Source organism: Carcharhinus amblyrhynchos, chromosome 17 (assembly GCF_965287045.1).
Source record: "Carcharhinus amblyrhynchos chromosome 17, sCarAmb.v2.hapA, whole genome shotgun sequence".
Lineage (NCBI taxonomy): Eukaryota > Metazoa > Chordata > Chondrichthyes > Carcharhiniformes > Carcharhinidae > Carcharhinus > Carcharhinus amblyrhynchos.
In genome coordinates, this window is record NC_137340.1 from 626,480 (window position 1) to 653,393 (window position 26,914).

Below are 26,914 nucleotides of genomic sequence, written 5' to 3' on the forward strand. Positions count from 1 at the left end.
TACCAGGCAACATCCTGGTAAATCTTTTCTGTACCCTCTCCAAAGCCTCCACATCCTTCTGGTAGTATGGCGACCAGAATTGAACACTACATTCCAAATGTGGCCTAACTAAGGTTCTATAAAACTGCAGCATGACTTGCCAGTTTTTAAACTCAGTGCCCCGGCTGATGAAAGCAAGCATGCCGTATTCCTTCTGGACTACCTTCTCCACCTGCATTGCCACTTTGTGGTCTGTGTACCCATACACCCAGATATCTGCTGATCAATACTCTTCAGGGTTCTGCCATTTACTGTATATTTCCTCTCTGTATTAGACCTTCCAAAACGCATTACCTCAATTTGTTCAGATTAAACTCCATCTGCCATCTCTCTGCCCAAACCTTCAACTGATCTATACTCTGCTATATCCTCTGATGGTCCTCATCGCTATCTGCAAAACCACCAACTTTTGTGTTGTTCGCAAACTTGCTAATCAAACCAGTTATGTTTTCCTCCAAATCGTTTATATGTACTAGGAACAGCAGAGGTTCCAGAACTGATCCCTGAGGAACGCTACTCGTCACAGCCCTCCATTCAGAAATGCACCCTTCCACTGCTAACCTCTGTCGTCTTTGACTGAGCCAGTTTTGTATCCACCTTGTCAGCTCACCTCTGATCCCATGCGATTTCATCTTCTGCACCAGTCTTCCATATCAGAACTTGTCAAAGGCCTTACTGAAGCCCATGTAGACAACATCCACTGCCCTACCCTCATCAATCATCTTTGTCACTTCCTTGAAAAACTCGGTCAAGTTAGTGAGACATAACCTCCCCTTCATAAAACCATGTTGCCTCTCACTAATACGCCCACTTATTTCCAAGTGGGAAGAAATCCTGTCTCGAAGAATCCTCTCTCGTAATTTCCCCACCATTGATGTAAGGCTCACCAGCCTGTAATTACCTGGATTATTCTTGCTACACTTCTTAAAGAAAGGAATAACATGGCTATTTTCCAATCCTCTAGGACCTCCCCTGTGAGGATACAAAGATTTCTCTTAAGGCCCCAGTAATTTCCTCCGTTGCTTCTCTGTGTTCTGGGATAAATCCCATTAGGCCCTGGGGACTTGTCTACCTTAATGTTTCTCAAGAACCCCAACAACTCCTTTTTGATCTCAACATGACTCAAACTATCTACATACCCTTTCCCAGACTCCTCATCTACCAAGTCCTTCTCTTTGGTGAATACTGATGCAAAGTACTCACTTAATACCTCGCCCATTTCCTCTGGCTCCATGGACAGATTCCCTCCGCTGTCCTTGAGTGGGCCAACCCGCTCCCTGGCTACCCTCTTGCTCTTTACATATGTATAAAAAGCCTAGGGATTTTCCCTAATCCCTAGGCTTTTTTGTGATCCCTTTTCCTCTGCCTACTCCTTGCTTAAGTTTCTTTCTATTTGCCTTGTATTCCACACCTGTTTTGTGTGTTCCCAGCCTCTTAGCTTTGACAAATGCTTCAATTTTCTCTTTGGCTAGGTTCACAATATCTCTCGTTATCCAAGGTTCCCAAAACTTGCCATACTTATCCTTCATCCTTATGCATTTTACATTCTTCAGTTCCTGCCTACTATTGTTGTAATTAACCTTCACCCCCCACACACAATTTAGTACCTTAACTTGAGGACTACACTTATCTTTATCCATCAGCTGATTGACTTGTGGTCACTATTCCCAAACTGTTCCCCTACTGAAACATCAACCACCTGACCGGACTTGTTTCCTAATACCAGGTCCAGCATGGCCTCTTCCCTAGTTGGATTATCTACGTACTGTTTCAAGAAGCCCTTCAAACTCCTTTCAAACTCTGCCCCGTCCACACCCCAGCACTGAGTGAGTTCCCATCAATATAGGGGAAGTTAAAATCTTCCAGCACAACAACACTGTTATTTTTACACCTTGCCAAAATCTACCTACATATCTGTTCCTCTATCAGAAGGATGTGTTTGCACTAGAAAGGATGGAGAGGACATTCACCAGGATGTTGCCTGAACTGCAGTATTTGAGCTACAAAGAGAGGATGGTTAGGCTGGGCTTGCTCTTGGAGCAAAGAACACTGAGGGGGAAACCTCATTGAGGTATGCAAAATTGAGGGACATAGGGTAGATTTTTTCCCCTTAGTTGAGGAGTCAATAACTAGGGATAAAAGATGTAAGGCTCAGGACAGGAGATTTAGAGGGGATTTGAGGAACATCTTTTACACACAGATGATGGTGAAAATTTGGAACTCACTGTCTGAAAGGGTGGTAGATGTGAGTACCTCACAGCATGTAAGAAGTATTTAAATGAGCACTCAAAATGGCATACCATACACGGCTATGGACCAAGTGCTGGAAAATGAAACTAGAATAGATAGGTGCTTGATGGCCAGTGCAGACATGATGAGTGGCCAGCTTTTGGTGCTGTAAAATTCTGTCTCCAAGTCTGACATTCCATGCCTTAAGCTAGCATTCCCAGACAAAAAATCAAGAAGCCTGTCAGTGAGCGCAGCTTAAAACGTCACTTTAGAAGTGGTGTTTAATTTTTTTTGAAAAGACAATTGCTCTGACCTTTGCATGCATTTGGATATATTGTTGCCCTGTAATGGTACTTCACTTGTATTTCTGTTTCAGCTGGGCTGCTGCAGCCTCCGGTGCGTGTCATTCCACAGCCACAAGCTGTCAGGAGGATTGAACCACCATCCAGATTCATGACCCGCAATGAGAGACTGGAAATAACGTTAACCAGGAAAGATGATAGAAGGTATTACAAACGATAAAATCATACCTAAATCAAGCTGTGCTCATCATTACCTAACCCCCATCTCCCTAGATTTCTTTTTGGATTATGTGATGAATTGATGATAGCTGCAGAATTTTCCAGAGTTAACTAATCTGCCACAGGGCAGTACTTAGGGGCCAGCCTTTGTGTTTTTTGATGAAAACCGCCTGGGGTCCCATTTCCAATCACGTCACCTGCAGGAAAACTCCTGTGTGCATGCCAGGTTGGGTCGAGAGTATGTTGCGCTGTAATTCTCCAAACAGGAAAACAACTTGTGGGTGTTGAATGGCTCCCAGGTAAGGTTAGTAGAGGGCTGGTGGGAGGTTTACATCCTGTAAATTTACATCCTGTTTACGTCCTGTAAAGGGCAGAGGTAGAGAGATTCTTCCCACTTAGAAAGGATAGCAGGACTAGAGGACACAGCCTCAAGATAAGGGGGTGGGGGACAGTTTAGATCAGAGTTGAGGAGGAACTTCTTCACTCAAAAGGGTGGTGAATCTCTGGAATTCTCTGCCCGTTGAAGTGGTGGAGGCTACCTCGCTGAATATATTTAAGTCACGGGTAGATAGATTTTTGATAGATAAGGTTATGTGGAGAAAGCGGGAAAGTGGAACTGATCCACTTCAGCCATGATCTTATTGAATGGCGGAGCAGGCTCGAAGGGCTAGATGGCCGACTCCTGCTCCTATTTCTTATGTTCTTAAATTAAGACTCGACATCATGCACACGATCAATACACTTGGAAAATGTTTTAAATTTGCTTTTTCCGTTCTATTAAAAGCAGTGGTTTTCTTCATGTTGTGTTATTTAGTAAGACACAAGTCTGCACAAGATTGCAACAAAATACGAAAGCAGCTGTACGTAATGATTTCTTTTTCCGCTTTTAACCCCATTTTAGCCGTGAGAGAGAGCGGGACAGAAGACGTTCACGTGAGCGGTCACCCCAACGCAAACGGTCCCGGGAACGATCACCACGGCGAGAGAGGGACAGGTCACCAAGGAGACAGAGACGTGTGGTTCCTCGTTACACAGTGCAGTTCTCCAAGTTTTCCTTGGATTGGTATGTGTATAACTGACTAGATATTGTTAGTGACCATGTTTGTGAATGGAGCACTACTTACTAAAAGATTTTTTTTTTTGCCTTGTTGTGTTCCTTGAAGTGACACGTTGTTATCAAAGGATTAATTGTGACCATTGCTAATTTGAGTATTGTCCTCAAAATGTGCATGATCTTTTTAATTTGTCTTTAATGCTTTCTGTTTATAACTGGGAGAGAAGAAGCACCCAATGATAAAACAAAATCAATGGAAGTGTGTAAAACCTGTCCCTCTCCATGCTGTGAATTAAAAACAAGTAGACTTAAATGTGTGCATGCTGTGTAAAATAAATAAAATAAATGACTATTTTATGGTATAAACTTGTCTAATACCACTAACTGGACTGAGAAGTTTAGAGCTCCAGTCAGCATGCACGTTATTCACTGTTGCTGTTTTATTTATTCATAACACATTTCAAGTTAAGCTTTCTATTTTAAGTTTGACCTGAACACACGCAAAAACACACATGGGTAATGATGTTTAATCCTATTCCATTGCTGAAATGACAGTGTGGAAAAAAAACTGCTGAACCCATTCAAAATGCCAATAGTGTGTGTTTGAGGCTCTGGTCATGTACTGAAATATACCTATGCACTGGGTACAGATTTGTCCCCACACACTGAATTGGCTGAGCAACTACTTGTTGCATTCCTGTTGCACAGTACAAGGTCCACATGTACACTAACCAGGGAATTAAAGGCTAACATTCTTGTACGTTCTGCAGTTGCCAGGCTGCTTGCTAACTGTTACTCCTGAAATCCATAATTTTCATCCCAGCTGATAATACTGGACAAGTCAAGTCTGCTGTGATGTCAGCAAGTTTCATGCAATGTTTCTTGCCTGATCTTTGATTTGATTTTATTATTGTTACATGTCTTAGTTTACAATGAAAAGTATTGTTTCTTCCATGCTGCACAGACAAAACATACTGTCCATTGAGAAGGAAAAGAGTGCAGAATGTAGTGTTACAGTCATAGCAAAGGTATAGAGAAAGATCAACTTAGTGTGAGGTAGGTTCATTCAAAAGTCTGATGGTAGCAGGGAAGCAGCTGACCTTGAGTTGGTTGGTACTTGATCTCAGACTTGTGCATCATTTTCCTAATGATAGAAGGTAGAAAAGAGTGTCCAGGGTGTGTGGAGTCCTTGATTGTGCTGACTGCTTTTTTGAGGCAGCGGGAAGTGTAGACAGAGTCAGTGGATGGGAGGCTGGCTTGAGTGATGGGGCTGGGTTTTGTTCACGACCCTTTGTAGTTTCTTGCGGTCTTGGAGAGGGTAGGAGCCATACAAAGCTGCGGTACAACGGGAAAGAATGCTTTCTATGGTGTACTTGTAGAAATCCACGCGAGTTGTAGCGGAATCTCCTGAAAAAGAGGCGTTGGTGGACTTTCTTAACTATAATGTTGACGTGGAGGGACGAGGACAGGTTGTTGGTGATCTGGACACCTAGGGGCAGCACGGTGACACTGCTGCCTGACAGTGCCAGGGACCTGGATTCAATACTGACCTTGGGCTTTTGTCTGTATGGAGTTTGCACATTCTCCCTGTGTCTGCGTGTGTTTCTCTGGTGCTCCAGTTTCCTCCCACAGTCCAAAGATGTGCAGGTTAGGTGGATTGGCCGTATTAAATTGATCCTAGTGTCGGGGATTAAGAACATAAGAACATAAGAAATAGGAGCAGGAGTAGGCCATCTGGCCCTTCGAGCCTGCCCCGCCATTCAATAAGATCATGGCTGATCTGTCGTGGCTCAGTTCCACTTTCCCGCCCTCTCCCCATAACCCTTAATCCCCTCTCTTATCAAAAACCCATCAACCCGCTTCTTAAAAATATTTAGCGAGGCAGCCTCCACCACTTCAACGGGCAGAGAATTCCAGAGATTCACCACCCTTTGAGTGAAGAAGTTCCTCCTCAACTCCGTTCTGAACCGCCCCCCCTTTATCTTGAGGCTGTGCCCCCTAGTCCTAAGGGTAAATATGTGGGGTAATGGGAATAGGGCCTGTGTGGGCTTATAGTCGGTACAGATTCGATGGACCGAATGGCCACCTCCTGCACTATATAGATTCTAAGCTTGAAGCTCTCAATCATTTCCACTTCATCCCCATTCATGTAGGAGGTGGAAGGCATTAGAGAACGTGTAGAAAAGATTCATGGGAATGGTTCCAGGAATGAGAGACTTTAATTACTCAAGTAGAGGGAGAAGCTGAGACTTCTTCAAGACCTGACAGTTAGAGGTTCTGATAAATTAAGATGTAGACAGAGTAGATAGAGAGGGATTGGGACTTTAACTTTACTCATGTTGATTGGAATTGCTATAGCTCTAGCTCGTTAGAGGGGTCAGTTTTTGTTCAAAGTGTGCAGGAAGGTTTTTTGACTCAGTATGTAGATAGGCCGACTAGAGGTGAGGCTATATTGGATTTGGTGCTGGGTAATGAGCCAGACCAGGTGCTAGACTTGGAAGTTGGTGTGCATTTTGGGGATAGTGACTACAATTCGATTACGTTCACCTTAGTGATGGAAAGGGATAGGCGTGAACCTCGGGTCAGTAGTTTCAGCTGGGGGAAGGGTAATTATGAGGCTATTAGGAGAGAATTAGGAAGCATTGGTTGGACTAGGAGATTACAGGGACTGGGAACGTCCGAGATGTGGAGATTTTTCAAGGAGCAGCTACTGCGGGTCTGTGATAGGTATATCCCTGTCAGGCAAGGAGGATTTGGTAGGCCCAGGGAACCGTGGTGCACTAAAAAAGTTGATTCGTTGGTTAGGAAGAAAAAGGAGGCTTATGTTCGGATGAGGCTTGAGGGCTCAGGTAGTGCATTAGAAAGTTTTAGATTGGCTAGGAGGGAGTTGAAGAGGGAGTTAAGAAGGGCTAAAAGAGGACATGAGATGACTTTGGCTGATAGGATTAAGGAGAACCCTAAGGCGTTTTACAGGTATGTCAAGAACAGAAGGTTGGTTAGGGCAAGATTAGGGCCAGTTACAGACAGTAGAGGGAAGTTGTGTGTGGAACCGGAGGAGATTGGAGAGGCGTTGAACCAATATTTCTCTTCGGTGTTCACGCAAGGGGACATGAATGTAGCTGAGGAGGACACTGGGGTGCAGGGGTGTAAAATAGATAGTATTGCAGTTGATACGGGGGATGTGCTGGATATTTTAGAGGGTTTGAAAATAGATAAGTCCCCTGGTCCGGATGGGATTTACCCTAGGATTCTCTGGGAGGCAAGAGAGGTGATTGTGGAGCCTCTGGCTCTGAACTTCAGGTCGTCGTTGGTCTCTGGTATAGTACCGGAAGATTGGAGGACAGCAAATGTTGTCCCATTGTTTAAGAAGGGGAGAAGAGACTTCCCTGGGAATTATAGACCGGTGAGTCTTACTTCTGTGGTGGGTAAGGTTTTGGAAAGGATTATTAGAGACAGGATTTATAGTTATTTGGAGAGTAATGAATTGATTAGAGACAGTCAGCATGGTTTTGTAGCGGGAAGGTCGTGCCTTACTAACCTTATCGAGTTCTTTGAGAAAGTGACCAAAGAGGTGGATAGGGGTAAGGCAGTTGACGTGGTGTATATGGATTTTAGTAAGGCATTTGATAAGGTTCACCATGGTAGGCTTCTGCAGAAAATGCAGATGTATGGGATTGGGGGTGATCTAGGTAATTGGATCAGGAATTGGCTAGCAGATAGGAGACAGAGGGTGGTGGTTGATGGTAAATATTCGTCATGGAGTTCAGTTACGAGTGGTGTGCCTCAGGGATCTGTTTTGGGGCCACTGCTGTTTGTAATTTTTATTAATGATCTGGATGAGGGTATAGTTGGGTGGATTAGTAAGTTTGCTGATGACACCAAAGTCGGAGGTGTGGTAGATTGTGAGGAAGGGTGTCATAGTTTGCAGGGAGACTTAGAAAGGTTGCAGAGCTGGGCTGCGAGGTGGCGGATGGAGTTTAATGTGGAGAAGTGTGAGGTAATTCATTTCGGTAGGAATAACAGATGTGTTGAGTATAGGGCTAACGGGAGGACTTTGAATAGTGTGGATGAGCAGAGGGATCTAGGTGTATGTGTACATAGATCCCTGAAAGTTGGGAATCAAGTAGATAAGGTTGTTAAGAAGGCATATGGTGTCTTGGCGTTTATTGGTAGGGGGATTGAATTTAGGAGTCGCAGCGTCATGATGCAACTGTACACAACTCTGGTGCGGCCGCACTTGGAGTATTGTGTGCAGTTCTGGTCCCCACATTACAGGAAGGATGTGGAGGCTTTGGAGAGGGTGCAGAGGAGGTTTACCAGGATGTTGCCTGGTATGGAGGGGAGATCCTATGAGGAGAGACTGAGAGATTTAGGGTTGTTTTTGCTGGAAAGAAGGCGGCTAAGAGGGGACCTTATTGAAACATATAAGATGATTAGAGGTTTAGACAGGGTGGATAGTGATAGCCTTTTTCCTAGGATGGAGAAAGCTAGCACGAGGGGGCACGGCTTTAAATTAAGGGGGGGTAGTTATAGGACTGATGTCAGGGGTAGGTTCTTTACCCAGAGGGTGGTGAGGGACTGGAATGCCCTGCCAGCTGCAGTTGTAAATGCGCGTAGTTTGGGGGCGTTTAAGAGATCTGTGGATAGGTTTATGGACGAAATGGGATTGGTTTAGATTAGTGGGTTAGTGTTTTTTTTTAAAAAGCTGGTCGGCGCAACATTGTGGGCCGAAGGGCCTGTTCTGCGCTGTTATGTTCTATGTTCCCCGTGGTAGATGGATTGTGAGCTAGAGGAGACAGATTTAATGTTATTGGTAAAAGAAACAATGGTGACATGGCAAAATCTTTTATAAAATGGTGAGCATCTGGAATGCATTGCCTGTGGTAGCAGCAGATTCAAACGTGGTGTTGAATAGGAAATTTAGATGATTATCTGAAAAAGGGAAAGGTGGCACACGATGAATCGCTACCGACGTTGAATTATATCTCAGATCAACCATGATCTGATTGCTGGAACAGTTGGAGGGACTAAGTGGCCTCTTCTTTTCCTATGACCTTTTTTTGTGGCTTGAAAAATATAATGCACTAATTTGTCAATTTTTACAACATTTAATAAATGTGCATTTTCACAACCAGGCAAAGATTACTTGACATTCAATGGTTCCTAATTTATATATTTCCCAGTTTTATCTAGTATTTATTGTTGAGAAAGGCATGGATGTTAGGGAACTTGCTGATATAAACAGTGATGTCTTGAGGAGCTCTGTACATATTACAGAAAAGGAGGTGCTGGTACTCTTAAAGCACATCAAGGTAGATTAATCCCCAGGACCTGATGAAGTGTATTCCAGGACGTTGTGGGAGGCTAGGGAGGAAACTGCAGGTCCCCAGCAGAGATTTGAATCATTGACAGCCACAAGCGAAGTGCCTGAAGATTGGAAGGTGACAAATGTTGTGCCTTTGTTTAAGGAGGGCTGCAGGAAAAACCTGGGACCTACAGGCAGGTGAGTCCAATGTCTGTAGTGGGTAATTTGTTAGAAAGTATCCTGAGACAGGATGTGCCAGTATTTGGAGAAGCAAGGACTGATTAGGGAGCGGCATGGCTTTGTGAGTGGAAAATCATGTCTCACAAATTTAATTGAGTTTATTGAAGGGTTACTAAAGAAGATAGATTGGGGCAGTGCAGTTGATGTTGTCTACATGGACTTTAGCAGGGCCTTTGACAAGGTACCACATGGTAGGTTGTTGCATAAGGTTAAGTTTCACAGGATCCAGGGTGAAGGAACCAAATTGTTACAAAATTGGCTTGATGATAGAAGGCAGAGGGTTGTTGTAGAAGGTTGTTTTTCAAACTGGAGGCCTATGACCAGTGGTGCGCTTCAGGAATTGATACTGGTTCCGCAGTTATTTCTCATTTACATTAATGATTTGGATGAAAATTTAGGAGGCATGTTAGTAAGTTTGCAGGTGACACGAAGATTGATGGTATAATGGACAGTGAAGAAGGTTACCTCGGATTGCAATGGGATCTTGATCAGTTGGGTCAGTGGGCTGATGAATCGCAGATGGAGTTTAAATAAATGCGAGGTGATGCATTTGGTTGATTGAACCCAGGACAGTACTTACTCAGTTAATACTAGGGTGTGGGGGGGAGTTATTGAACAGAGAGATCCGTGGGTACAGGTTCATAGCTCCTTGAAAGTGGAGTCACAGGTGGACAGAGTGGTGATGAAGACATTCAGTATGCTTGATTTCATTGGTCAGAACATGGAATAAGGAGTTGGGATATCTTGTTGAAGTTGTATAAGACACTGGTAAGGCCACACTTGGAACACTGTGTACAGTTTTGGTCACCCTATTATATAGAAAGGATATTATTAAACTAGAAAGAGTGAAAAGGGGAGGCTGAATACACTGAGGCTTTTTTCCCTGGAGTGTAGGAGACTTAGGGGTGATCTTATAGAGGCCTTTAAAATAATGAGGGGCATAGATTAGGTAAATAGTCAATATCTTTTCCCCAAAGGTAGGGGAGTCTAAAACTAGAGGGCATAGGTTTTAAGGTGAGAGGGGAGAGATACAAAAGTGTCCAGAGGGGCAATTTTTTCACACGATGGTGAGCTTCTGGAATAAGCCGCCAGAGGTAGTTTAGAAGTGGGTGCAATTTTGTCTTTTAAGAAGTGTTTAGACAGTTACATGGGTAAGATCAGTCTGGCTGGATATGGGCCCAAAGCAGGAAATTGGGACTAGCTTAGTGGCTTAATAAAAATGGGATTGCATGGACAAGTTGGGCTGAAAGGCCTATTCCAATGCTGTAAACTGCAATGACTCCATAGATAAGAGCTTGCAAGTTCTAAAAGAGATTGTGAGGAGTAGTTTTCATGAACTAAATTTGGAATTTAGAATGCAGAGGCATGTCACGATAAGCAGTCTTTTTGCAGATATTCAATCATTCAGATTCATAGAGTTTCCAGCACAGAAAAAGATCCTTCGGCTTAGCATATCTGTGCCAGCCAGGAGGCACCTTTCTATTCTCATCCTATTTTCCAGCATTTGGTCCATAGCTTTGGACCATGGCAACAGGTCTGTTTTAAGCACTTGGAAAAATAATCAATCAATTTTACCCCTGAGTGAAAAAATATATCATCATAGTCAATCTGTGATTGTTTCCTATTAAGGGAGAAACTGCAGGATGATGATGTGTACAAGTGTTGTCAAAGTGACTGACTAGAAGCTAAGGAGGCATATTTACTCTCTGAATCTTTGCTCGGTATGTGATTTTGAGAATTCCGTGATGAAGCAAGGCTCTCCATTGGCCAGATGTTGAGGGATTGCACCCTCTGTCTCAAAGTGGAGTCTTCCTCATACAACATGTTTAACAACTACTTGGATTGAGGAGTGAGAGAAAAAACTGAATTCTAAACAGGTCAAGCCCTTAAAATAAAAATGTATGCAAGGTATTAGATTTACTTTGTTTTCTATCAATCATTCATTGTGAAATATGTAATATTAGATTTTGTATTACAAGGTATGTTGGATATTTCAGTTTCTAGGAGGAATTGACCAGGTTTGCCATTTTATTTATTGGCAGGTTCTTGAGACTGATCATTGGGGATGGTTTGGTTTTTGTGTATTAGTTGGCTTTTTTTAGCTGCTTGCCTCATTTTAATTACCTACTACTTCAGTTCTTTCCCAGGATAGAAATGTCAGTTATTAGAAATGTAGCTTTAAGGTAAAAGGGGGAAAGTTTCAAGGAGATGAGTGGGGCAAGTTTTTTTTTTACACAGAGGGTGGAATGTGTTGCCGCAGGAGATGGGAGAAGCAGATAAAATAGCAATGTTTAGAGGCATCTTGATAGCTACATAATAGGCAGGGGATGAAGTGATATGGGCAACATAAAGGCGAAAGGCGTCAAGTGTCAATGCAGACTTGGTTGGCCGAAGGGCATGTTCCTGTGCTGTTGTTATTCTTTGTTGTTTTAATTTTCAATGAGCATATTGCAATGGTAAAAATATGACCAAAATGTGTAATTTGAAGTCACTACAATGCATAATGTGACTGGGGCTTTGAAGCATTTTCCTGAACTTGGTGACCCCCGGAGTGATTGGGGTTGCGGGTGATTCTTTATGCTGCAGGAACAACGTCACCTCATGCTAACTTGAATTATCTTAAAGGAAAGAGCATGAACCACAATATACGGCGACCTTGTTACAATTTGAAAAACTGTAGAGTCTTGGTTATTTTATTCATTGTTTGCAATATTTGGTTTTCATGCAGTGCATCCTGTGACATGATGGAGCTTCGCCGCCGATATCAGAATCTTTACATCCCAAGTGATTTCTTTGATACGCAATTTACATGGGTCGACGCATTTCTTCTAAATAGACCATTTCAACTTGGAAATCAGTGCAATTTCCATATCGTTCATAAGGAGGTGGATCCTCTGGAGAAGATCACAGCTGCACTTGATCCACCAGATGCAGACCATCTGTACAGCGCAAAGGTTTGTGTTTTAGATCATGTATTGCATTGTTTCAATGTTCACAGTTACTTGCTGTGCTTCTGTGAATGAGGCTGGTCTTTATGAAAAGGAGACTTTTTTACCACAACATTACAGTGCTGTGCAAAACTGGATTAAATCTCATTTTCTTCTGCAGCTGAAAGCAAATCACTTACTTTACACTGAGGATGTACTTACCATGAGCACTGCTCATTCTGGAAAACATTTGAAACCCCAGTTCACTAGGGTAGCACAGTGGTTAGCACGCTGCCTCACAGTGCCAGGGACCTGGGTTTGATCTCTGGCTTGGGTCACTGTCTCTGTGGAATTTGCACATTCTCCCCATGTCTGTGTGGGTTTTCTCCAGGTGCTCCGCTTCCTCCCACATTGTGAAAGAACTGCTGATTAGCTGCACTGACCTGAACAGGTGCTGGGCTGTGGTGACTAGGGAAATTTCACAGTAACTTAATTGCAGTATTAATGTAAGCCTTACGTGTGACTAATAAATAAACTTTAGATACTCTCTCCATAAGTGAATTTGCTGAACTATGGGATCTGGGCAAGATTGAGACTGAGTACATGAGTAAATGGGATTGAGGGTTCTAGATAGGCCGAGTAGGTAGGGAAATGATCAGCGCAACTTGTGGGCTGAAGGGCCTGTTTGTGCTGTAGTTTTCTATGTTCTATGCTAGACTGACTCAGTATAGAAGTAGCTCATCCATCGGTCTGAATTTGCACCACATAATCACCAAATGGTTACAATACTGAAGCTGGTGCTGGCCCTTTGAAGGAGCAAATCACCTAGTGCCATGGTTGCCTTGGTTCAAAAATGAACAAAAGAGCTGAATTCCAGAGGTGAGCTGAGAGTGACATTGACATTAAGGCTGCATTCGACTGAGTGTGGTATCAAAGAGTGCTAGCAAAACTGGAATCAGTGGGTATCAGGGGGTAAACTGGTACAAAGAAAGATGGCTGTAGTTGTGGAGGGTCAGTCATCTCAGCTTCAGGCTCTCTCTGCAGCAGCCTTTCAGAGTAGTGTCGTAGGCCCAGCGATCTTCAGCTGCTTCATCAATGATCTTCCCTCTGTCATAAGGTCAGAAGTAGGGATATTCACTGATGATTGCACAGTGTTCAGCACCATTTGCAGCAACTCAGACTGAAGCAGACCATGTTCAAGTGAAACAACACCTGGGCAACATCCAGGCTTGGGCTGACAAGTAGCAGATAACATTTGCACCACACAAATGCCAGGCAATGACCATCTTCAAGAAGAGACAACCATCAGCCTTGGGCATTGAGTGGTGTTACCATCAGTGAATTCCCCTACTGTCAACATCCTTGGGGTTACCATTGACCAGAACCTCAACTGGACTCACCACATAAACGCAGAGACTACAAAAGAGGTCAGAGATTCTGAGTACTACAGCGAGTAACTCCCTGACTCCAAAGCCTGTCCACCATCTACATGGCACAAGTCAGGGATGTGATGGAATAGTTCGCACTTTCCTGGATGGGTGCAGTTCCAACAACACTCAAGAAGCTTGACACCATCCAGGACAAAGCAGCCCACTTGATTGGTGCCACATCTACAAACATCTACTCCCTCAATCATCGGCACTCAGTAGCAGCAGTGTGTATATCCACAAGATGCACTGCAGCAATTCACCAAAGATCCCTAGACAGCACTCTTCAAACCACGACCACTTCCATCAAGAAGGACAAGGGCAGCAGATACATGGAATCACCACTACCTGCAAGTTCCGCTCCAAGACACTCACCATTCTGACTTGGAAAAATATCGCTGTGCCTCCAGAGTTGCTGGGTCAAAATACTGGAATTCCCTTCTTAACAGCATTATGGGTCAACCCACAACATGTGGGCAGCAGTGTTTCAAGAAGGTGGCTCACCACTACCTTCTTAAGGGCAACTAGGGATGGGCCATAAATGCTATGATGTGGAAATGCTAGCTTTGGACTGGGGTAAACACAGTAATAGGTCTCACAACACCAGGTTAAAGTCAAACGGATTTATTTGGTAGCAAAAGCCACTAGCTTTGGGAGCGCCACTCCTTCATCAGGTGATTGGGATTTCAGTTCACAAACAGAGCATTTAAAGATACAAAATCAATTTACAAAATGTCTGGAATGCGAGTCCCCACAGGTAATCAAGTCTCAAAGGTACAGATAATGTGAGTGGAGAGAGGGTTAAGCACAGGTTAAAGAGATATGTATTGTCTCCAGCCATTTCAGTTAGTGAGATTTTGTAAGCCCAGGCAAGTCGTGGGGGTTACAGATAGTGTGACATGAACCCAAGATCCCGGTTGTGTGCAGAGCTTGACCATTAGTCTCTGCTCAGCGACTCTGTGCTGTTGTGTGTCGTGAAGGCCGCCTTGGAGAATGCTTACCCGAAGATCAGGGGCCAAATGCCTGTGACCGCTGAAGTGTTCCCCAACAGGAAGAAACAGTCCTGCCTGGTGATTTTTCGAGTGGTATTCATTCATTGTTGTTGTAGTGTCTGCATGGTCTCCCAAATGTACCATACCTTGGGACATCCTTTCCTGCAGCGTATTGGGTAGACAACGTTGGCCAAGTTGCAAGTGTACACCTGATCTGGTGCAGGAAAGGATGTCCCAAGGCATGATACATTGGGGAGACCATGCAGATGCTACAATAATAGAAGAATGAATACTGCTTGACAATCACCAGACAAGACTGTTCCCTTCCTGTTGGGGAACACTTCAGCGGTCACGGGCACTTGGCCTCTGACCTTCGGGTAAGCATTCTCCAAGGCAGCCTTCACAACACACTACAGCGCAGAATCGCTGAGCAGAGACTGCTAGCCAAGTTCTGCACACGAGGACGACCTCAACCAGGATCTTGGGTTCATGTCGCACTATCTGTAACCCCCATGATTTGCCTGGGCTTGCAAAATCTCACTCACTGTCCTGGCTGGAGACAATACACATCTCTTAACCCTCTCTCCAATCACATTATCTGTACCTTTGAGACTTGATTGCCTGTGGGGACTCACATTCCAGCCATTATTTCGTAAATTGAATTTGTCTTTATATGCCCTGTTTGTGAACTGAAATCCCACTCACCTGATAAAGGAGCAGCGACCAAAAGCTAGTGGCTTTTGCTACTAAATGAATCTGTTGGACTTTAACCTGGTGTTGTGAGACTTTTAAACATAAATGTTGTCCAGCCAACGATACTCATGTCCCACGAATAAATATTAAATGCTTCCTTTCCAGATCCAGTTCTCTCTAGAATGCTTCAATTGAATCTGCCTCCCAACACACACTCTTGGACAGTGTATTTGTGATTGGAAGCCGCTTGCTGTGTGAAGAAATGTTCCCTCATTTGCCATGGCTTCTTTTACCTTAAAACTATGTCCCTCTGATTCATAATGCGAATCGTTTCTGTCTTACTTGGTCTAAACTTCTCATGATTTTGCAATATTTCTGCTCCCTCCCCTCCCCTCCCGCGCCCCCTCCCCTCCCGCGCCCCCTCCCCTCCCGCGCCCCCTCCCCTCCCGCGCCCCCTCCCCTCCCGCGCCCCCTCCCCTCCCGCGCCCCCTCCCCTCCCGCGCCCCCTCCCCTCCCGCGCCCCCTCCCCTCCCGCGCCCCCTCCCCTCCCGCGCCCCCTCCCCTCCCGCGCCCCCTCCCCTCCCGCGCCCCCTCCCCTCCCGCGCCCCCTCCCCTCCCGCGCCCCCTCCCCTCCCGCGCCCCCTCCCCTCCCGCGCCCCCTCCCCTCCCGCGCCCCCTCCCCTCCCGCGCCCCCTCCCCTCCCGCGCCCCCTCCCCTCCCGCGCCCCCTCCCCTCCCGCGCCCCCTCCCCTCCCGCGCCCCCTCCCCTCCCGCGCCCCCTCCCCTCCCGCGCCCCCTCCCCTCCCGCGCCCCCTCCCCTCCCGCGCCCCCTCCCCTCCCGCGCCCCCTCCCCTCCCGCGCCCCCTCCCCTCCCGCGCCCCCTCCCCTCCCGCGCCCCCCCCCCCCCGCGCCCCCCCCCTCCCGCGCCCCCCCCCCTCCCGCGCCCCCTCCCCTCCCGCGACCCCTCCCCTCCCGCGACCCCTCCCCTCCCGCGACCCCTCCCCTCCCGCGACCCCTCCCCTCCCGCGACCCCTCCCCTCCCGCGACCCCTCCCCTCCCCCGACCCCTCCCCTCCCGCGACCCCTCCCCTCCCGCGACCCCTCCCCTCCCGCGACCCCTCCCCGGAACTGGATCCAGTATTCCAGTTATAGCCCAACCAATGTTTTGTACAAGTTTTTGCACTTTGTACCCCTATTAATAATGTCCAGTATGTAATTTACTTTATTTGCTCTCAACCTGTCTTTACCCGCAATGATTTAGGCATATCTGCACAGGTCCCTCTGCTCAGACACCTTGTGTTTTATCTTGCCTCTGTACTACTTCCACCAAAGTGAATCATTGAAAAACCAGCATCTACATCCCTGCAGTCTCCTTCCCTGATTTTTTTTGTACCATTTTGCAAATGATTCAGTGTATGAAACTGAACAAGAAGAACCACTGGAGAGTTTTACTTGGATGATGTCACTGAGAGGGCAAGACTACAAGTGAGAAGACTGACCTGCAAGGTTTATAAATTATGAAAGAGATTTGACAGGTTAGGTGAGAAGATTTATCGGAAGTTTGAAACTAAGGGCTCTATCTAATTGTACCACTGATAAATCTACAGGATCAGAATTCTAGGAGGCCCAATGGCCATCGTCTCTGTACTGGCTCTTCAAAGGACCACATAGTGCCACTCCCCCGCAGTCATGTCATAACGCCGTATATTTTTACTCTTCAGTTAATAATCCAATTCTTCTTGAGTTCCTCTCAAAGTTGCCTCCACTTTCGGCACTGCATTCCAGATCCTAATCACTTGCTGCATGAGAGATTCTGTCACGTCACGATTGTTTCTTTCACCAATTACCTTCAATCGCTGCCCTGTTGCTCTTGATCCTCCTTCCATCAATAGGGACAGTTCCTCTCTCCCTACTTTGTCTGGGTCCCTTGTGATTTTGAATACTTCAACCAGATCTCCACTCGACCTTCTCTATAAGAAAAACCATTCCCTCAAGTAACTGAAGGACCTCATTCCTCGAACAATTCTGGTGAATCTTTTTTATGCTATCCTGAATGCTTTCATATCCTCCTCAGTGTGCTGCCCAGAACTGGACATACTGTTCCAATTACGGCTTAGCCAATGTTCTGTATACATATGTACATATATTCTATATACACATACAATGTTCTATATACATAAATTTTAGCATAAATTTAACCTAATTTAGTAGCAAATTCAGGAAAAACCCCTTTATCCAGACAGCGACAAGAATGTGGAACTTGCTACTACGTAGATTAGTTAAAAAGAAATTAACAACGTTATTTATGGGAGCCTTGATAAGTATGAGGGAGAAAAATCACAGTTATTCTAATAGAATTAGTGAAGTTTGGTTGAAGGTATCTCTGGAGCATGAACAGTGGGATAGACAAGCTGGTCTGAATGACTTGTTTTGGACTGTAAATGACATGCATCAAGTTGATTACAGGAGACAACCAGCTTTAAAAATGTCAAGGAGCTGGAAGGGCTTAGGTTTTCTCTTTTGGGCAGATGTGCTTCTTGAATTTATTGGATGATTCTGCTCTTCATTGATTTTAAGGTACTGTCTGATCCTTTTAGGTCATGCTGTTAGCAAGTCCTGGTATGGATGAACTCTTCCACAAATCGTGTGCGCTTGCTGAGGACTCCCAAGAGATACGGGAAGGGTTCCAGCATCCTGCAAGACTCATAAAGGTAGAAGAATATTTAAGTCTTGTCTTCCACTCTTCAATATTGCATGGATTTTTTTAGGTAAAATAAATATGCATGATCTGAATTTTAGTCAAGCTCGTTGTTTAAACATAGTTGTTTCTTACGTTGATATCTCTGGCTTTGATTGCGTAGCATATTTTTATCTGAACAATGGCTAAGAATATACGCTTCCAGCCACATCTAGTGTGGTGTAAAGCAGGCAGCCATTAATTGTTTCTTGTCACACTGTGACTTGTTTGGAATTTATAACATTCTAAACAAAGGCTTCAGTCTGATGCCAAGAATTAACTCTCCAAAGACTTTCCAAATTGTTACTCAATAGTAATACTTTGTCTGTGTCCCTAGCTCTTTAAATTTCACTTGCTTGCATTTGGCACTGCCGATATTAATCTATTTCTTGATTCACCCCAACTTGTCCTTGAAGTTGGAATGAGCTGATGAGCCTATATGAACATGTCTGTTTCATATCTGAAGAGCACCAATAGGCATTCTAGTGTAAACTGTGCTAAAGATGGCAAATCCACACTTGAATTTCAGTTGATTGGATAGGCAAAATCACTCTTGATCCTGCAAATCCAGCGGCAAGAAAGACAATCAAACATCAGCATCCTATCCCAAGTCAACTTGCTCACCAATGAGGTGCTAATCATTTAAAACCAGCTGTACTGGACCATGACACCAGTACTCCAGAAGTAACTGCTCTATTTGGAACATGGTGGTGGCAAGAAACTCCCAGGAGGATAGCTGGAACACTTGATTTCCTGAAAGCATCTGTCAAGATGTCAAGCATTCCTGCTGTTTAAAGGGAGCCCTGGCTTGTGAACCAAACAAAACAGAAAAAATTCAATCAAAAGGCACTAAATGCTTTGTTGGAATGTGCAGCAACAAAGTCAAAGCTTCAGAGAGAGCATGCAGAGTTTCAAACGATCTTTCTACCTGACCTTTAAAGGGCAAACTGCCTCACACGTGACAGAGTCTGCAGATTGCACATTAGATTTATCAGCAATCTCAAAACCCATTAAAAACGACTGGAAGCAAGTCATTCTCAACCCCAGGGATTGCTGTAGAAGAAGTCACTTTTGCTCCCAGTAATCAATGCGTGTAAGTTACAGTCAGAGAAAACCATGGTGTCAGCTCTTCAACTGAACTGTCAATTCTAATCCCATTTTTCTGCTCATGTTTTGTATTCTTTTAGATTCTTCTTTTTCGAGTCCTTATGCAGTTTCACTTCCAGCCCCTTCCAGGCTCTTGTGATGAAACATTGCATATTCTAATAATCCTGTGTGAAAATCTTTTCTCTAATGTCCCACTTTATTCCTCTTGTGTTGATGTTGCCTGTAGACAGGTCAGTATTTTAAAAATTCAGCGACCAACCCGAATGAGTACGCCAGTACAGTAACTGACTTCATCAAGTGTGTGCCAAAGAAGCAAATCTGTGTGCTTCCCAACAAGAAACCAAGAATGAACAGGGATATCCATTGCTTGCTGAAGTCCAGGTCTGAGGCATTCATGTCAGACAATCCAGATATGATCTACAGAATTCCATCAGAGATGCCAAAAGACAGTACTGTCCCAAGCTAGCCACATGGCCTCCCATCGCCTAAACCAAGGTCTATAAGACGTACAGCAAGGCTACAAGATGAAGGCATGTAAAATTGCTGGCACAAATTTGATTTTCAAGTTTGCCGATAACATCACTGTAGTGGGTCGGATCTCAAACGGTGACGAGACGGAGTACAGGAGTGAGAGAGAGAATCTGGTGAACTGGTGTGGCAACGATAATGTCAACAAAATGAAGGAGATTGTCATCGACTTCAGGAAGCATAAAAGGAGAACATGCCCCTGTCTACATCGATGGGGGTGAAATAGAAAGAGTTGAAAGCTTAAAGTTTTTAGGTGTCCGTATCACCAACAGACTATCCTGGTTTCCCCATGCCGACTCTATAGTTAAGAAAGCCCATCAATGCCTCTATTTTCTCAGACTAAAGAAATTTGGCATGTCAGCTACGACACTCACCAACTTTTACAGGTGCACCATAGAAAGCATTTTTTCTTTTTGCATCACAGCTGGGTATGGCTCCTGCTCTGCCCAAGACCACAAGGAACTACAAAAGGTCGTGAATGTAGTCCAATCCATCATGCAAACCAGCCTTCCATCCATTGACTCTGTCTACACTTCCCCCTCAGCAAAGCAGCCAGCATAATTAAGGACCTCACGCACCCCAGACGTTCTCTGTTCCACATTCTCCCTTCGGGAAAAAGATACAAAAGAGTGAGGTCATGTACCAAATGACTCAAGAACAGTTTCTTCCCTGCTGCTGCCAGACTTTTGATTGGACCTACCTCACATTAAGTTGGTCTTTCTCTACACCCAAGCTATGACTGTAAAACTACATTTTGCACTCTCTCGTTTCCTTCTCTATGAACAGTATGTTTTGTCTGTATAACGCGCAAGAAATAATATTTTTCACTCTGTTAATATGTGACAATAATAAATCAAATCAAGTACACACCTTCCTGATGAGCTCAATGCATTGTATGCTCATTTTGGACAAGAGGTCAACGAGAGCATTCCTTCCATCCTGGAAGCCTTAGACGAACCTACATCCAAGGTCATCATTGCAGACGTCAGAGCAGCCTTCTCAAAATTCAACCCACGGAAAGTGACTGGCCCGGATGGAGTACCCAGATGAGTGTTCAGATCCTGCGCAGATCAGCTGGTGGGGGTATACGCAGACATCTTTAACCCCTCTTCACAACAATCTGAGGTCCCTCCCTGCTTCAGGAAGATGACCATCATGCCGGTATCAAAGAAAAGCTAGCAGTGTGCCTTAATGACTATTGTCCAGTGGCTCTGACATCCATTATTATGAAGGCTTCAAAAGGTTAATCGTGGCAAGAATCTGTTCCGGCCTCCCAGATTGCCTGGATCCACTGCAGTTTGCCTACTGTTGTAACAAGTCCGCAGTAGACACCATCCCCTTGGCCCTACACTCAACCCTGAAACATACAGAACAAAGACACCAATGTCAGACTCCTATTTATTGACTACAGCTCAGCCTTAGACACCAGTATTCCTACAAAACTCATCTCCAAACTCTGGCCAGGGGCTCGGGTCCTTCCTTTGCTACTAGGTTCCAGACTTCCTAACCCACAGACTGTAATCAGTAAGGATAGGCAACAACACCTTCACAATCATCCTCAAGGAAAGCCCAATCATCATAAGGAAAGCCCACCAACTTTATAAGACCCTTGTCAGACCCCACTTGGAGTACTGTGAGCAGTTCTGGTCGCCTCACTGCAGGAAGGGTGCGGAAGCTATTGAGAGGGTGCAGAGGAGATTTACAAGGATGTTGCCTGGATTGGGAGGCATTGCCTTATGAAGATAGGTTGAGGGAGCTAGGTCTCTTCTCCCTGGAGAGACAAAGGTTGAGAGGCGACCTGATAGAGGTTTATAAAATGTTGAGAGGAATAGATAGGGTGGATTCTCGGAGGCTATTTCCCAGGGCTGAAATGGTCACGACGAGAGGACACAGGTTCAAGGTGCTGGGAAGCAAGTACAAAGGAGATGTCAGGGGTAAATTTTTCACTGAGGGTGGTGAGTGAGTGGAATCGGCTGCTGTCGGTGGTGGTAGAGGCGAACTCACTGGGGTCTTTTAAAAGACTTCTGGATGAGTATATGGGATCTAATGACATTGGGAGTTACAGGTAGTTCTGTGGCTTGGTAGGTATAGATATGATCAGCGCAACTTGTCAGCCGAAGGGCCTGTTTGTCCTGTGGTGTTCTATGTTCGATGTTCAACACCGGTGCCCCAAAACACTGTGTCCTCAGCCACTTACTATACTTACACTTACTATACTACACTTACTATACAATACCTGTAACCTCCAACTCAATTCTCAAGCTTGCTGATGACACCACTGTGGTTAGTTGGATCTCAAACAATGATGAGATGGAGTACAGGAAAGAGATACAGAATCTGGTAAATTGAAGCGACGACAATAATCTCTCCCTCAATGTCAACAAAACGAGGGAGATAGTCATCAACTTCAGGAAGCATAGGGGAGGACATGCTCCTGTCTATATCAATGGGGCTGAAGTAGAAATGGTCGAGAGCTTCAAGTTTTTAGGTGTCCAAATCACCCTCCTCCCATGCCAAGACTATGGATAAGAAAGCCCACCAACTTTTTGACTTTATCAGGAGACTAAGGAAATTTGGCACGTCTGTTACGACTCTTGCCAGCTTTTACAGATGCTCCGTGGAAATCGTTCTTTCTGATTGTGTCACAGCTTGGTATGGCTTCTGTTCTGTCCAAGACCGCATGACTTCACACAAACCAGCCTCCCATCCATCGACTTATGTACACTTCCTACTGCCTCGGAAAAGCGGCCAGCATTATCAAGGACCGCCATGCACCCTGGACGTGCTGTCTTCCATCTTCTGTCAGGAAAAAGATACAAAAGTCCGAGGACAAGTACCAACCAACTTGAACAGCTTCTTCCCTTCAGCCATCAGATTTTGAATGGACCTACCTTGTATTAAGTTAATCCTTCTTTACACCCTCTCTGTGACTAATACAAATTTGTCTCTCAAATTTGATCGAGTATTTTGAAGTGGTAACCAAGAAGGTAGATGAGGGAAATGCAGTTGATGTTGTCTACGTGGACTTTAGCAAGGCCTTTGACAAGGTACCATATGGTAGGTTGTTGCATAAGGTTAAATCTCTCAGAATCCAAGGTGAGGTAGCCAAATGGATACAAAATTAGCTTAATGACAGAAGGCAGAGGGTTGTTGTAGTTGATTGTTTATCAAACTTGAGGCCTGTGACCAGTGGTGTGCCCCAGGGATCAGAGCTAGGTCCATTGTTATTTCTCATTTATATTAATGATATGGATGAGCATTTAGTAGGCATGGTTAGTAAGTTTGCGGACTACACCGAGATTGGTGGCATAGTGGACAGCAGAGAAGATTATCTACGATTGTAACAGGATTTTGATCATTTGGGCCAGTGAGCTGACGAATGGCAGATAGAGTTTAATTTAGATAAATGCGAGGTAATGCATTTTGGTAGATTTAACCAGGGCAGGACTTACTCAGTTAATGGTAGGGCGTTGGAGAGAGTTATAGAACAGAGATCTAGGGGTACAGGTTCATAGCTCCTTGAAAGTGTAGTCACAGGTGGACAGTGGTGAAGAAGGCATTCGCATGCTTTGGTTTCATTGATCAGAACATTGAATACAGGGTTGGGATGTCTTGTTGAAGTTGTGCAAGACATTAGTAAGGCCAAACTTGGAATATTGTATACAGTTCTGGTCACCCTTTTCTGGAAAGAATATTATTAAACTAAAAATAGTGTAGAAAATATTTATTAGGATGCTACTGGGACTTGATGGTTTGAGTTAAGGAGAGGCTGGATAGACTGGGACTATTTTCCTCTGGCGCATAGGAGGCTGAGGTCTATAAAGAATGAGGGGCATAGATCAGCTAAATAGTCAATATCTTTTCCCAAGGGTAGGGGAGTCTAAAACTAGAGGGCATAGATTTAAGGTGAGAGGGGAGAGATACAGAAGTGTCCAGAGGGGCAACTTGTTCAGAGTGGTGAGTGTCTGGAACATGCCAGAGTTAGTAGTGGAGGTGGGTACAATTTTGTCTTTTAAAAAGTGTTACATGGGTAAGATGGATATGGGTCAAAAACAGGCAATTGGGACTAGCTTAGGGGTTTAAAAAAAAGGGGTGGCATGGACAAGTTAGGCTGAAGTGCCTGTTTCAATGCTGTAAACCTCTATGACTCTACAACACTTCATTCTGCACGCTCTCATTTCCTTCTCTTTCTACAATATGGTTTGTCTGTAAGTGTGCAAGAAGCAATACTTTTCACTGTATATTAATGTGACAAATCAAATCATTCTCACCTAGCCCTCGATAAGTCAGTCACTGTTCCAGCTGTTCCACCCCTCTCATATAATATCACATCCAACGCATTTTCTCTGTCAGTTGTGATGAAGAATCAGACTCAAAAAGTTAGCTCCCTTTTGACTCTTTGCTTCGCTCAGCTTATTTCCCTCACTTGTCCTTCCAGTTTCTTTTTGAAATCATCGCTCGTCTCTGCTTCCGCCACTCAATGAGTTCAACACTTGCTACTTGAAAAAGTTGCTGGGCACCTACCAGCATCTTGTCCCAAACCTTAAATCTTTGTCTTCTTGGCCTTGTCCTATCAGCTAATGGGAACCATTTTTCCTTGTCTATGTATTCAAACTTGTCATCATCTTGTACGTCTCTATCAAATCTCCTTGGTTCCAAAAAAACAGACCCAGCTTCTCTAATCTCAACTTGAAGCATTTGGCTGCTCTCTTTTGCAGCCTTTTAAGGACCACACATCCTTCCTAAAGTGTGATGACCAGAACTTTGCAAAATATGATGCTCTAGTTATGTTCTAACCAGAACCATGAAGATTCGGTGTAACTTCACTGCTTTTGTACTCGATGTCTCTGTTTATGAAGCCTCACTTGCTTGGCTAACCACTCTCCCAATATGTCCTGCTACCCTCAAAGATGAATGCACATGCATCCCCAGGAATCTCTCTTTCAAATTGTGATATTAGCATATATTGCCTCTCTGTTTATCTGCCTATTCTGGTAAGTTTTGCTTTCTTTTTAACCTGTGGAGAAGTGACCTGATGCCCCCTTCCTGCCCTCTGAGAATAGCAGTTCCAGGCTACCATGATGGCTCGGTCAGTGGTTGTGTGGTTAAATCTCAGCCTACATTTTCAGTTTTCTCCCCTATTCCGAAAGCACGGGCTGTTTTTAGAAAGGACAAGCAAAAAGGAAAAGGTGGTGGTGTGGTGTTGTTAGTTACAGATGCAAAACTTTATTGGCTCAAAAAACCTGTATGGAGCTAACATAGAACACTACAGCACAAACAGGCCCTTCGGCCCACAAGTTGCGCCGATCATATCCCTACCTACCAGGCCTATCTCTAATTCTCAATCCCATTAAATCCCATGTACTCATCCAGAAGGCTCTTAAAAGACCCCAGCGAGTTTGCCTGTACCACCACCGACGGCAGCCGATTCCACTCACTCACCACCCTCTGAGTGAAAAACTTACCCCTAACATCTCCTCTGTACCTGCTCCCCAGCACCTTAAACCTGTGTCCTCTCGTAGTGACCATTTCAGCCCTGGGAAATAGCCTCCAAGAATTCACCCTATCAGGTCGCCTCTCAACCTTTGTCTCTCCAGGGAGAAGAGACCTAGCTCCCTCAACCTATCCTCATAAGGCATGCCTCCCAATCCAGGCAACATCCTTGTAAATCTCCTCTGCACCCTCTCAATAGCTTCTACATCCTCCTTGTAGTGAGGCGACCAGAACTGTGCACAGTACTCCAAGTGGGGTCTGACAAGGGTCTGTTAAGAAGCAATGACGGAGGGAAAACATCAGTGCGAGTTTTCCATAGACCTCCAAATAATCGTGTTAGGTAGGGGGTGACATTCAACAGGAAATTAGAGATGCATGTGACAAGGATGGCTACAGTAATCATGAATGATGTTAACCTACATAGAGATGGGGGGGGATCAAATTCACAACAACACTGTGGTGGACAACTTCGTGGATTGTGTACAAGATGGTTTTTTTAGACCAGTATGTACCAACTCAGGAACATGCTGTCCTAGATTTGGTATATTACAATGAGAATGGATTAATAAATAATAAAAGCAAAACACTATGGATGCTGGAATCTGAATTTTTAAAATAATATGATGCAAGTACTCAACAGATCTGACAGAATCTTTGGAGAGAGAAAATAGAGTTAACCTTTCATGTCCACATGGTTCTTCTCCAGCTCTCAAGAAGAATTACAGGGATTTGAAACATTAACTATTATTTTCTCTCTCCGCAGATGCTGCCATATCTGCTGAATTTTTCCAGCAGTTTGTATATTTATGTTGCAACCAGTAACGCTGTGTAGGGTCCTTTTGGGCAACAGTGACCATAACATTATCGAATTCTTCATTAAGGTGGAAAGTGAAGTCTGATCTGAAACTGGATTTCTCAATGCAAGGGAAGGAAACTATGAAGCTATTAGGTGTGTTTTGGTCAAGATAGATTGGTGAACTTCATTAAAAGACAATAGCTAATATTTAGGGATTGAATTCTGCATTGCAACAGTTGTATATTCCTTTCTAATGCAAAAGCGCAGAAAAGCAGTCCAATCCTAGCTTACAAAAGAAATTGAGAGAGTTAGATCCAAAGAGGAGTCACACAAAATTGCAATAAAAATGAACAAGCTTGAGGATTGGGAACGGTTCTGAACTCAGCAGAAGAGGGTCTAGAAAACAAAGAACAGTACAGCAGAGGAAACGGGCCCTTTGGCCCTCCAAGCCTGTGCAGCTCATTGGTCCAACTAGACCATTCGTTTGTATCCCTCCGTTCCCAGTCTGCTCGTGTGACAATCCAGATAAGTCTTAAACGATCCCAGCGTGTCCGTCTCCACCACCCTGCTTGGCAGTGCATTCCAGGCCCCCACCATCTCTATGTAAAAAAAAAAAAAGTCCCTTTGATACCTGAGTTAAACTTCACTCCTCTCACCTTGAGCCTGTGACCCCTTGTGATCGTCACCTCCGACCTGGGGAAAAAGCTTCCCACTGTTCACCCTATCAATACCCTTCATAATTTTGTACACCTCTATTAGGTCTCCCCTCATTCTCTCTCTTTCCAGGGAGAACAACCCTAGTTGTTTGGAGAGTTTACCCAATCTCTC

The 26,914-nt window shown here is 44.5% G+C and overlaps 1 protein-coding gene and 1 non-coding gene across 2 annotated transcripts in view; both read left to right on the plus strand.

The window, feature by feature from the left end:
- The window catches only part of ccar1 (cell division cycle and apoptosis regulator 1), a 156,413-nt gene that overhangs the window by 37,560 nt on the left and 91,939 nt on the right, over positions 1 to 26,914 (plus strand). Inside the window, exons 9-12 of the mRNA XM_080205362.1 lie at positions 2,645 to 2,774; positions 3,691 to 3,852; positions 12,117 to 12,342; positions 18,023 to 18,136. Of these exons, the coding sequence (XP_080061488.1) occupies positions 2,645 to 2,774; positions 3,691 to 3,852; positions 12,117 to 12,342; positions 18,023 to 18,136 (632 nt within the window). The remainder of the gene's footprint in view (positions 1 to 2,644; positions 2,775 to 3,690; positions 3,853 to 12,116; positions 12,343 to 18,022; positions 18,137 to 26,914) is intronic.
- Positions 4,358 to 4,422, plus strand: LOC145354621 (small nucleolar RNA SNORD98). Its single transcript, XR_013888887.1, has one exon. It is a non-coding gene; the product is annotated as a small nucleolar RNA SNORD98 (small nucleolar RNA).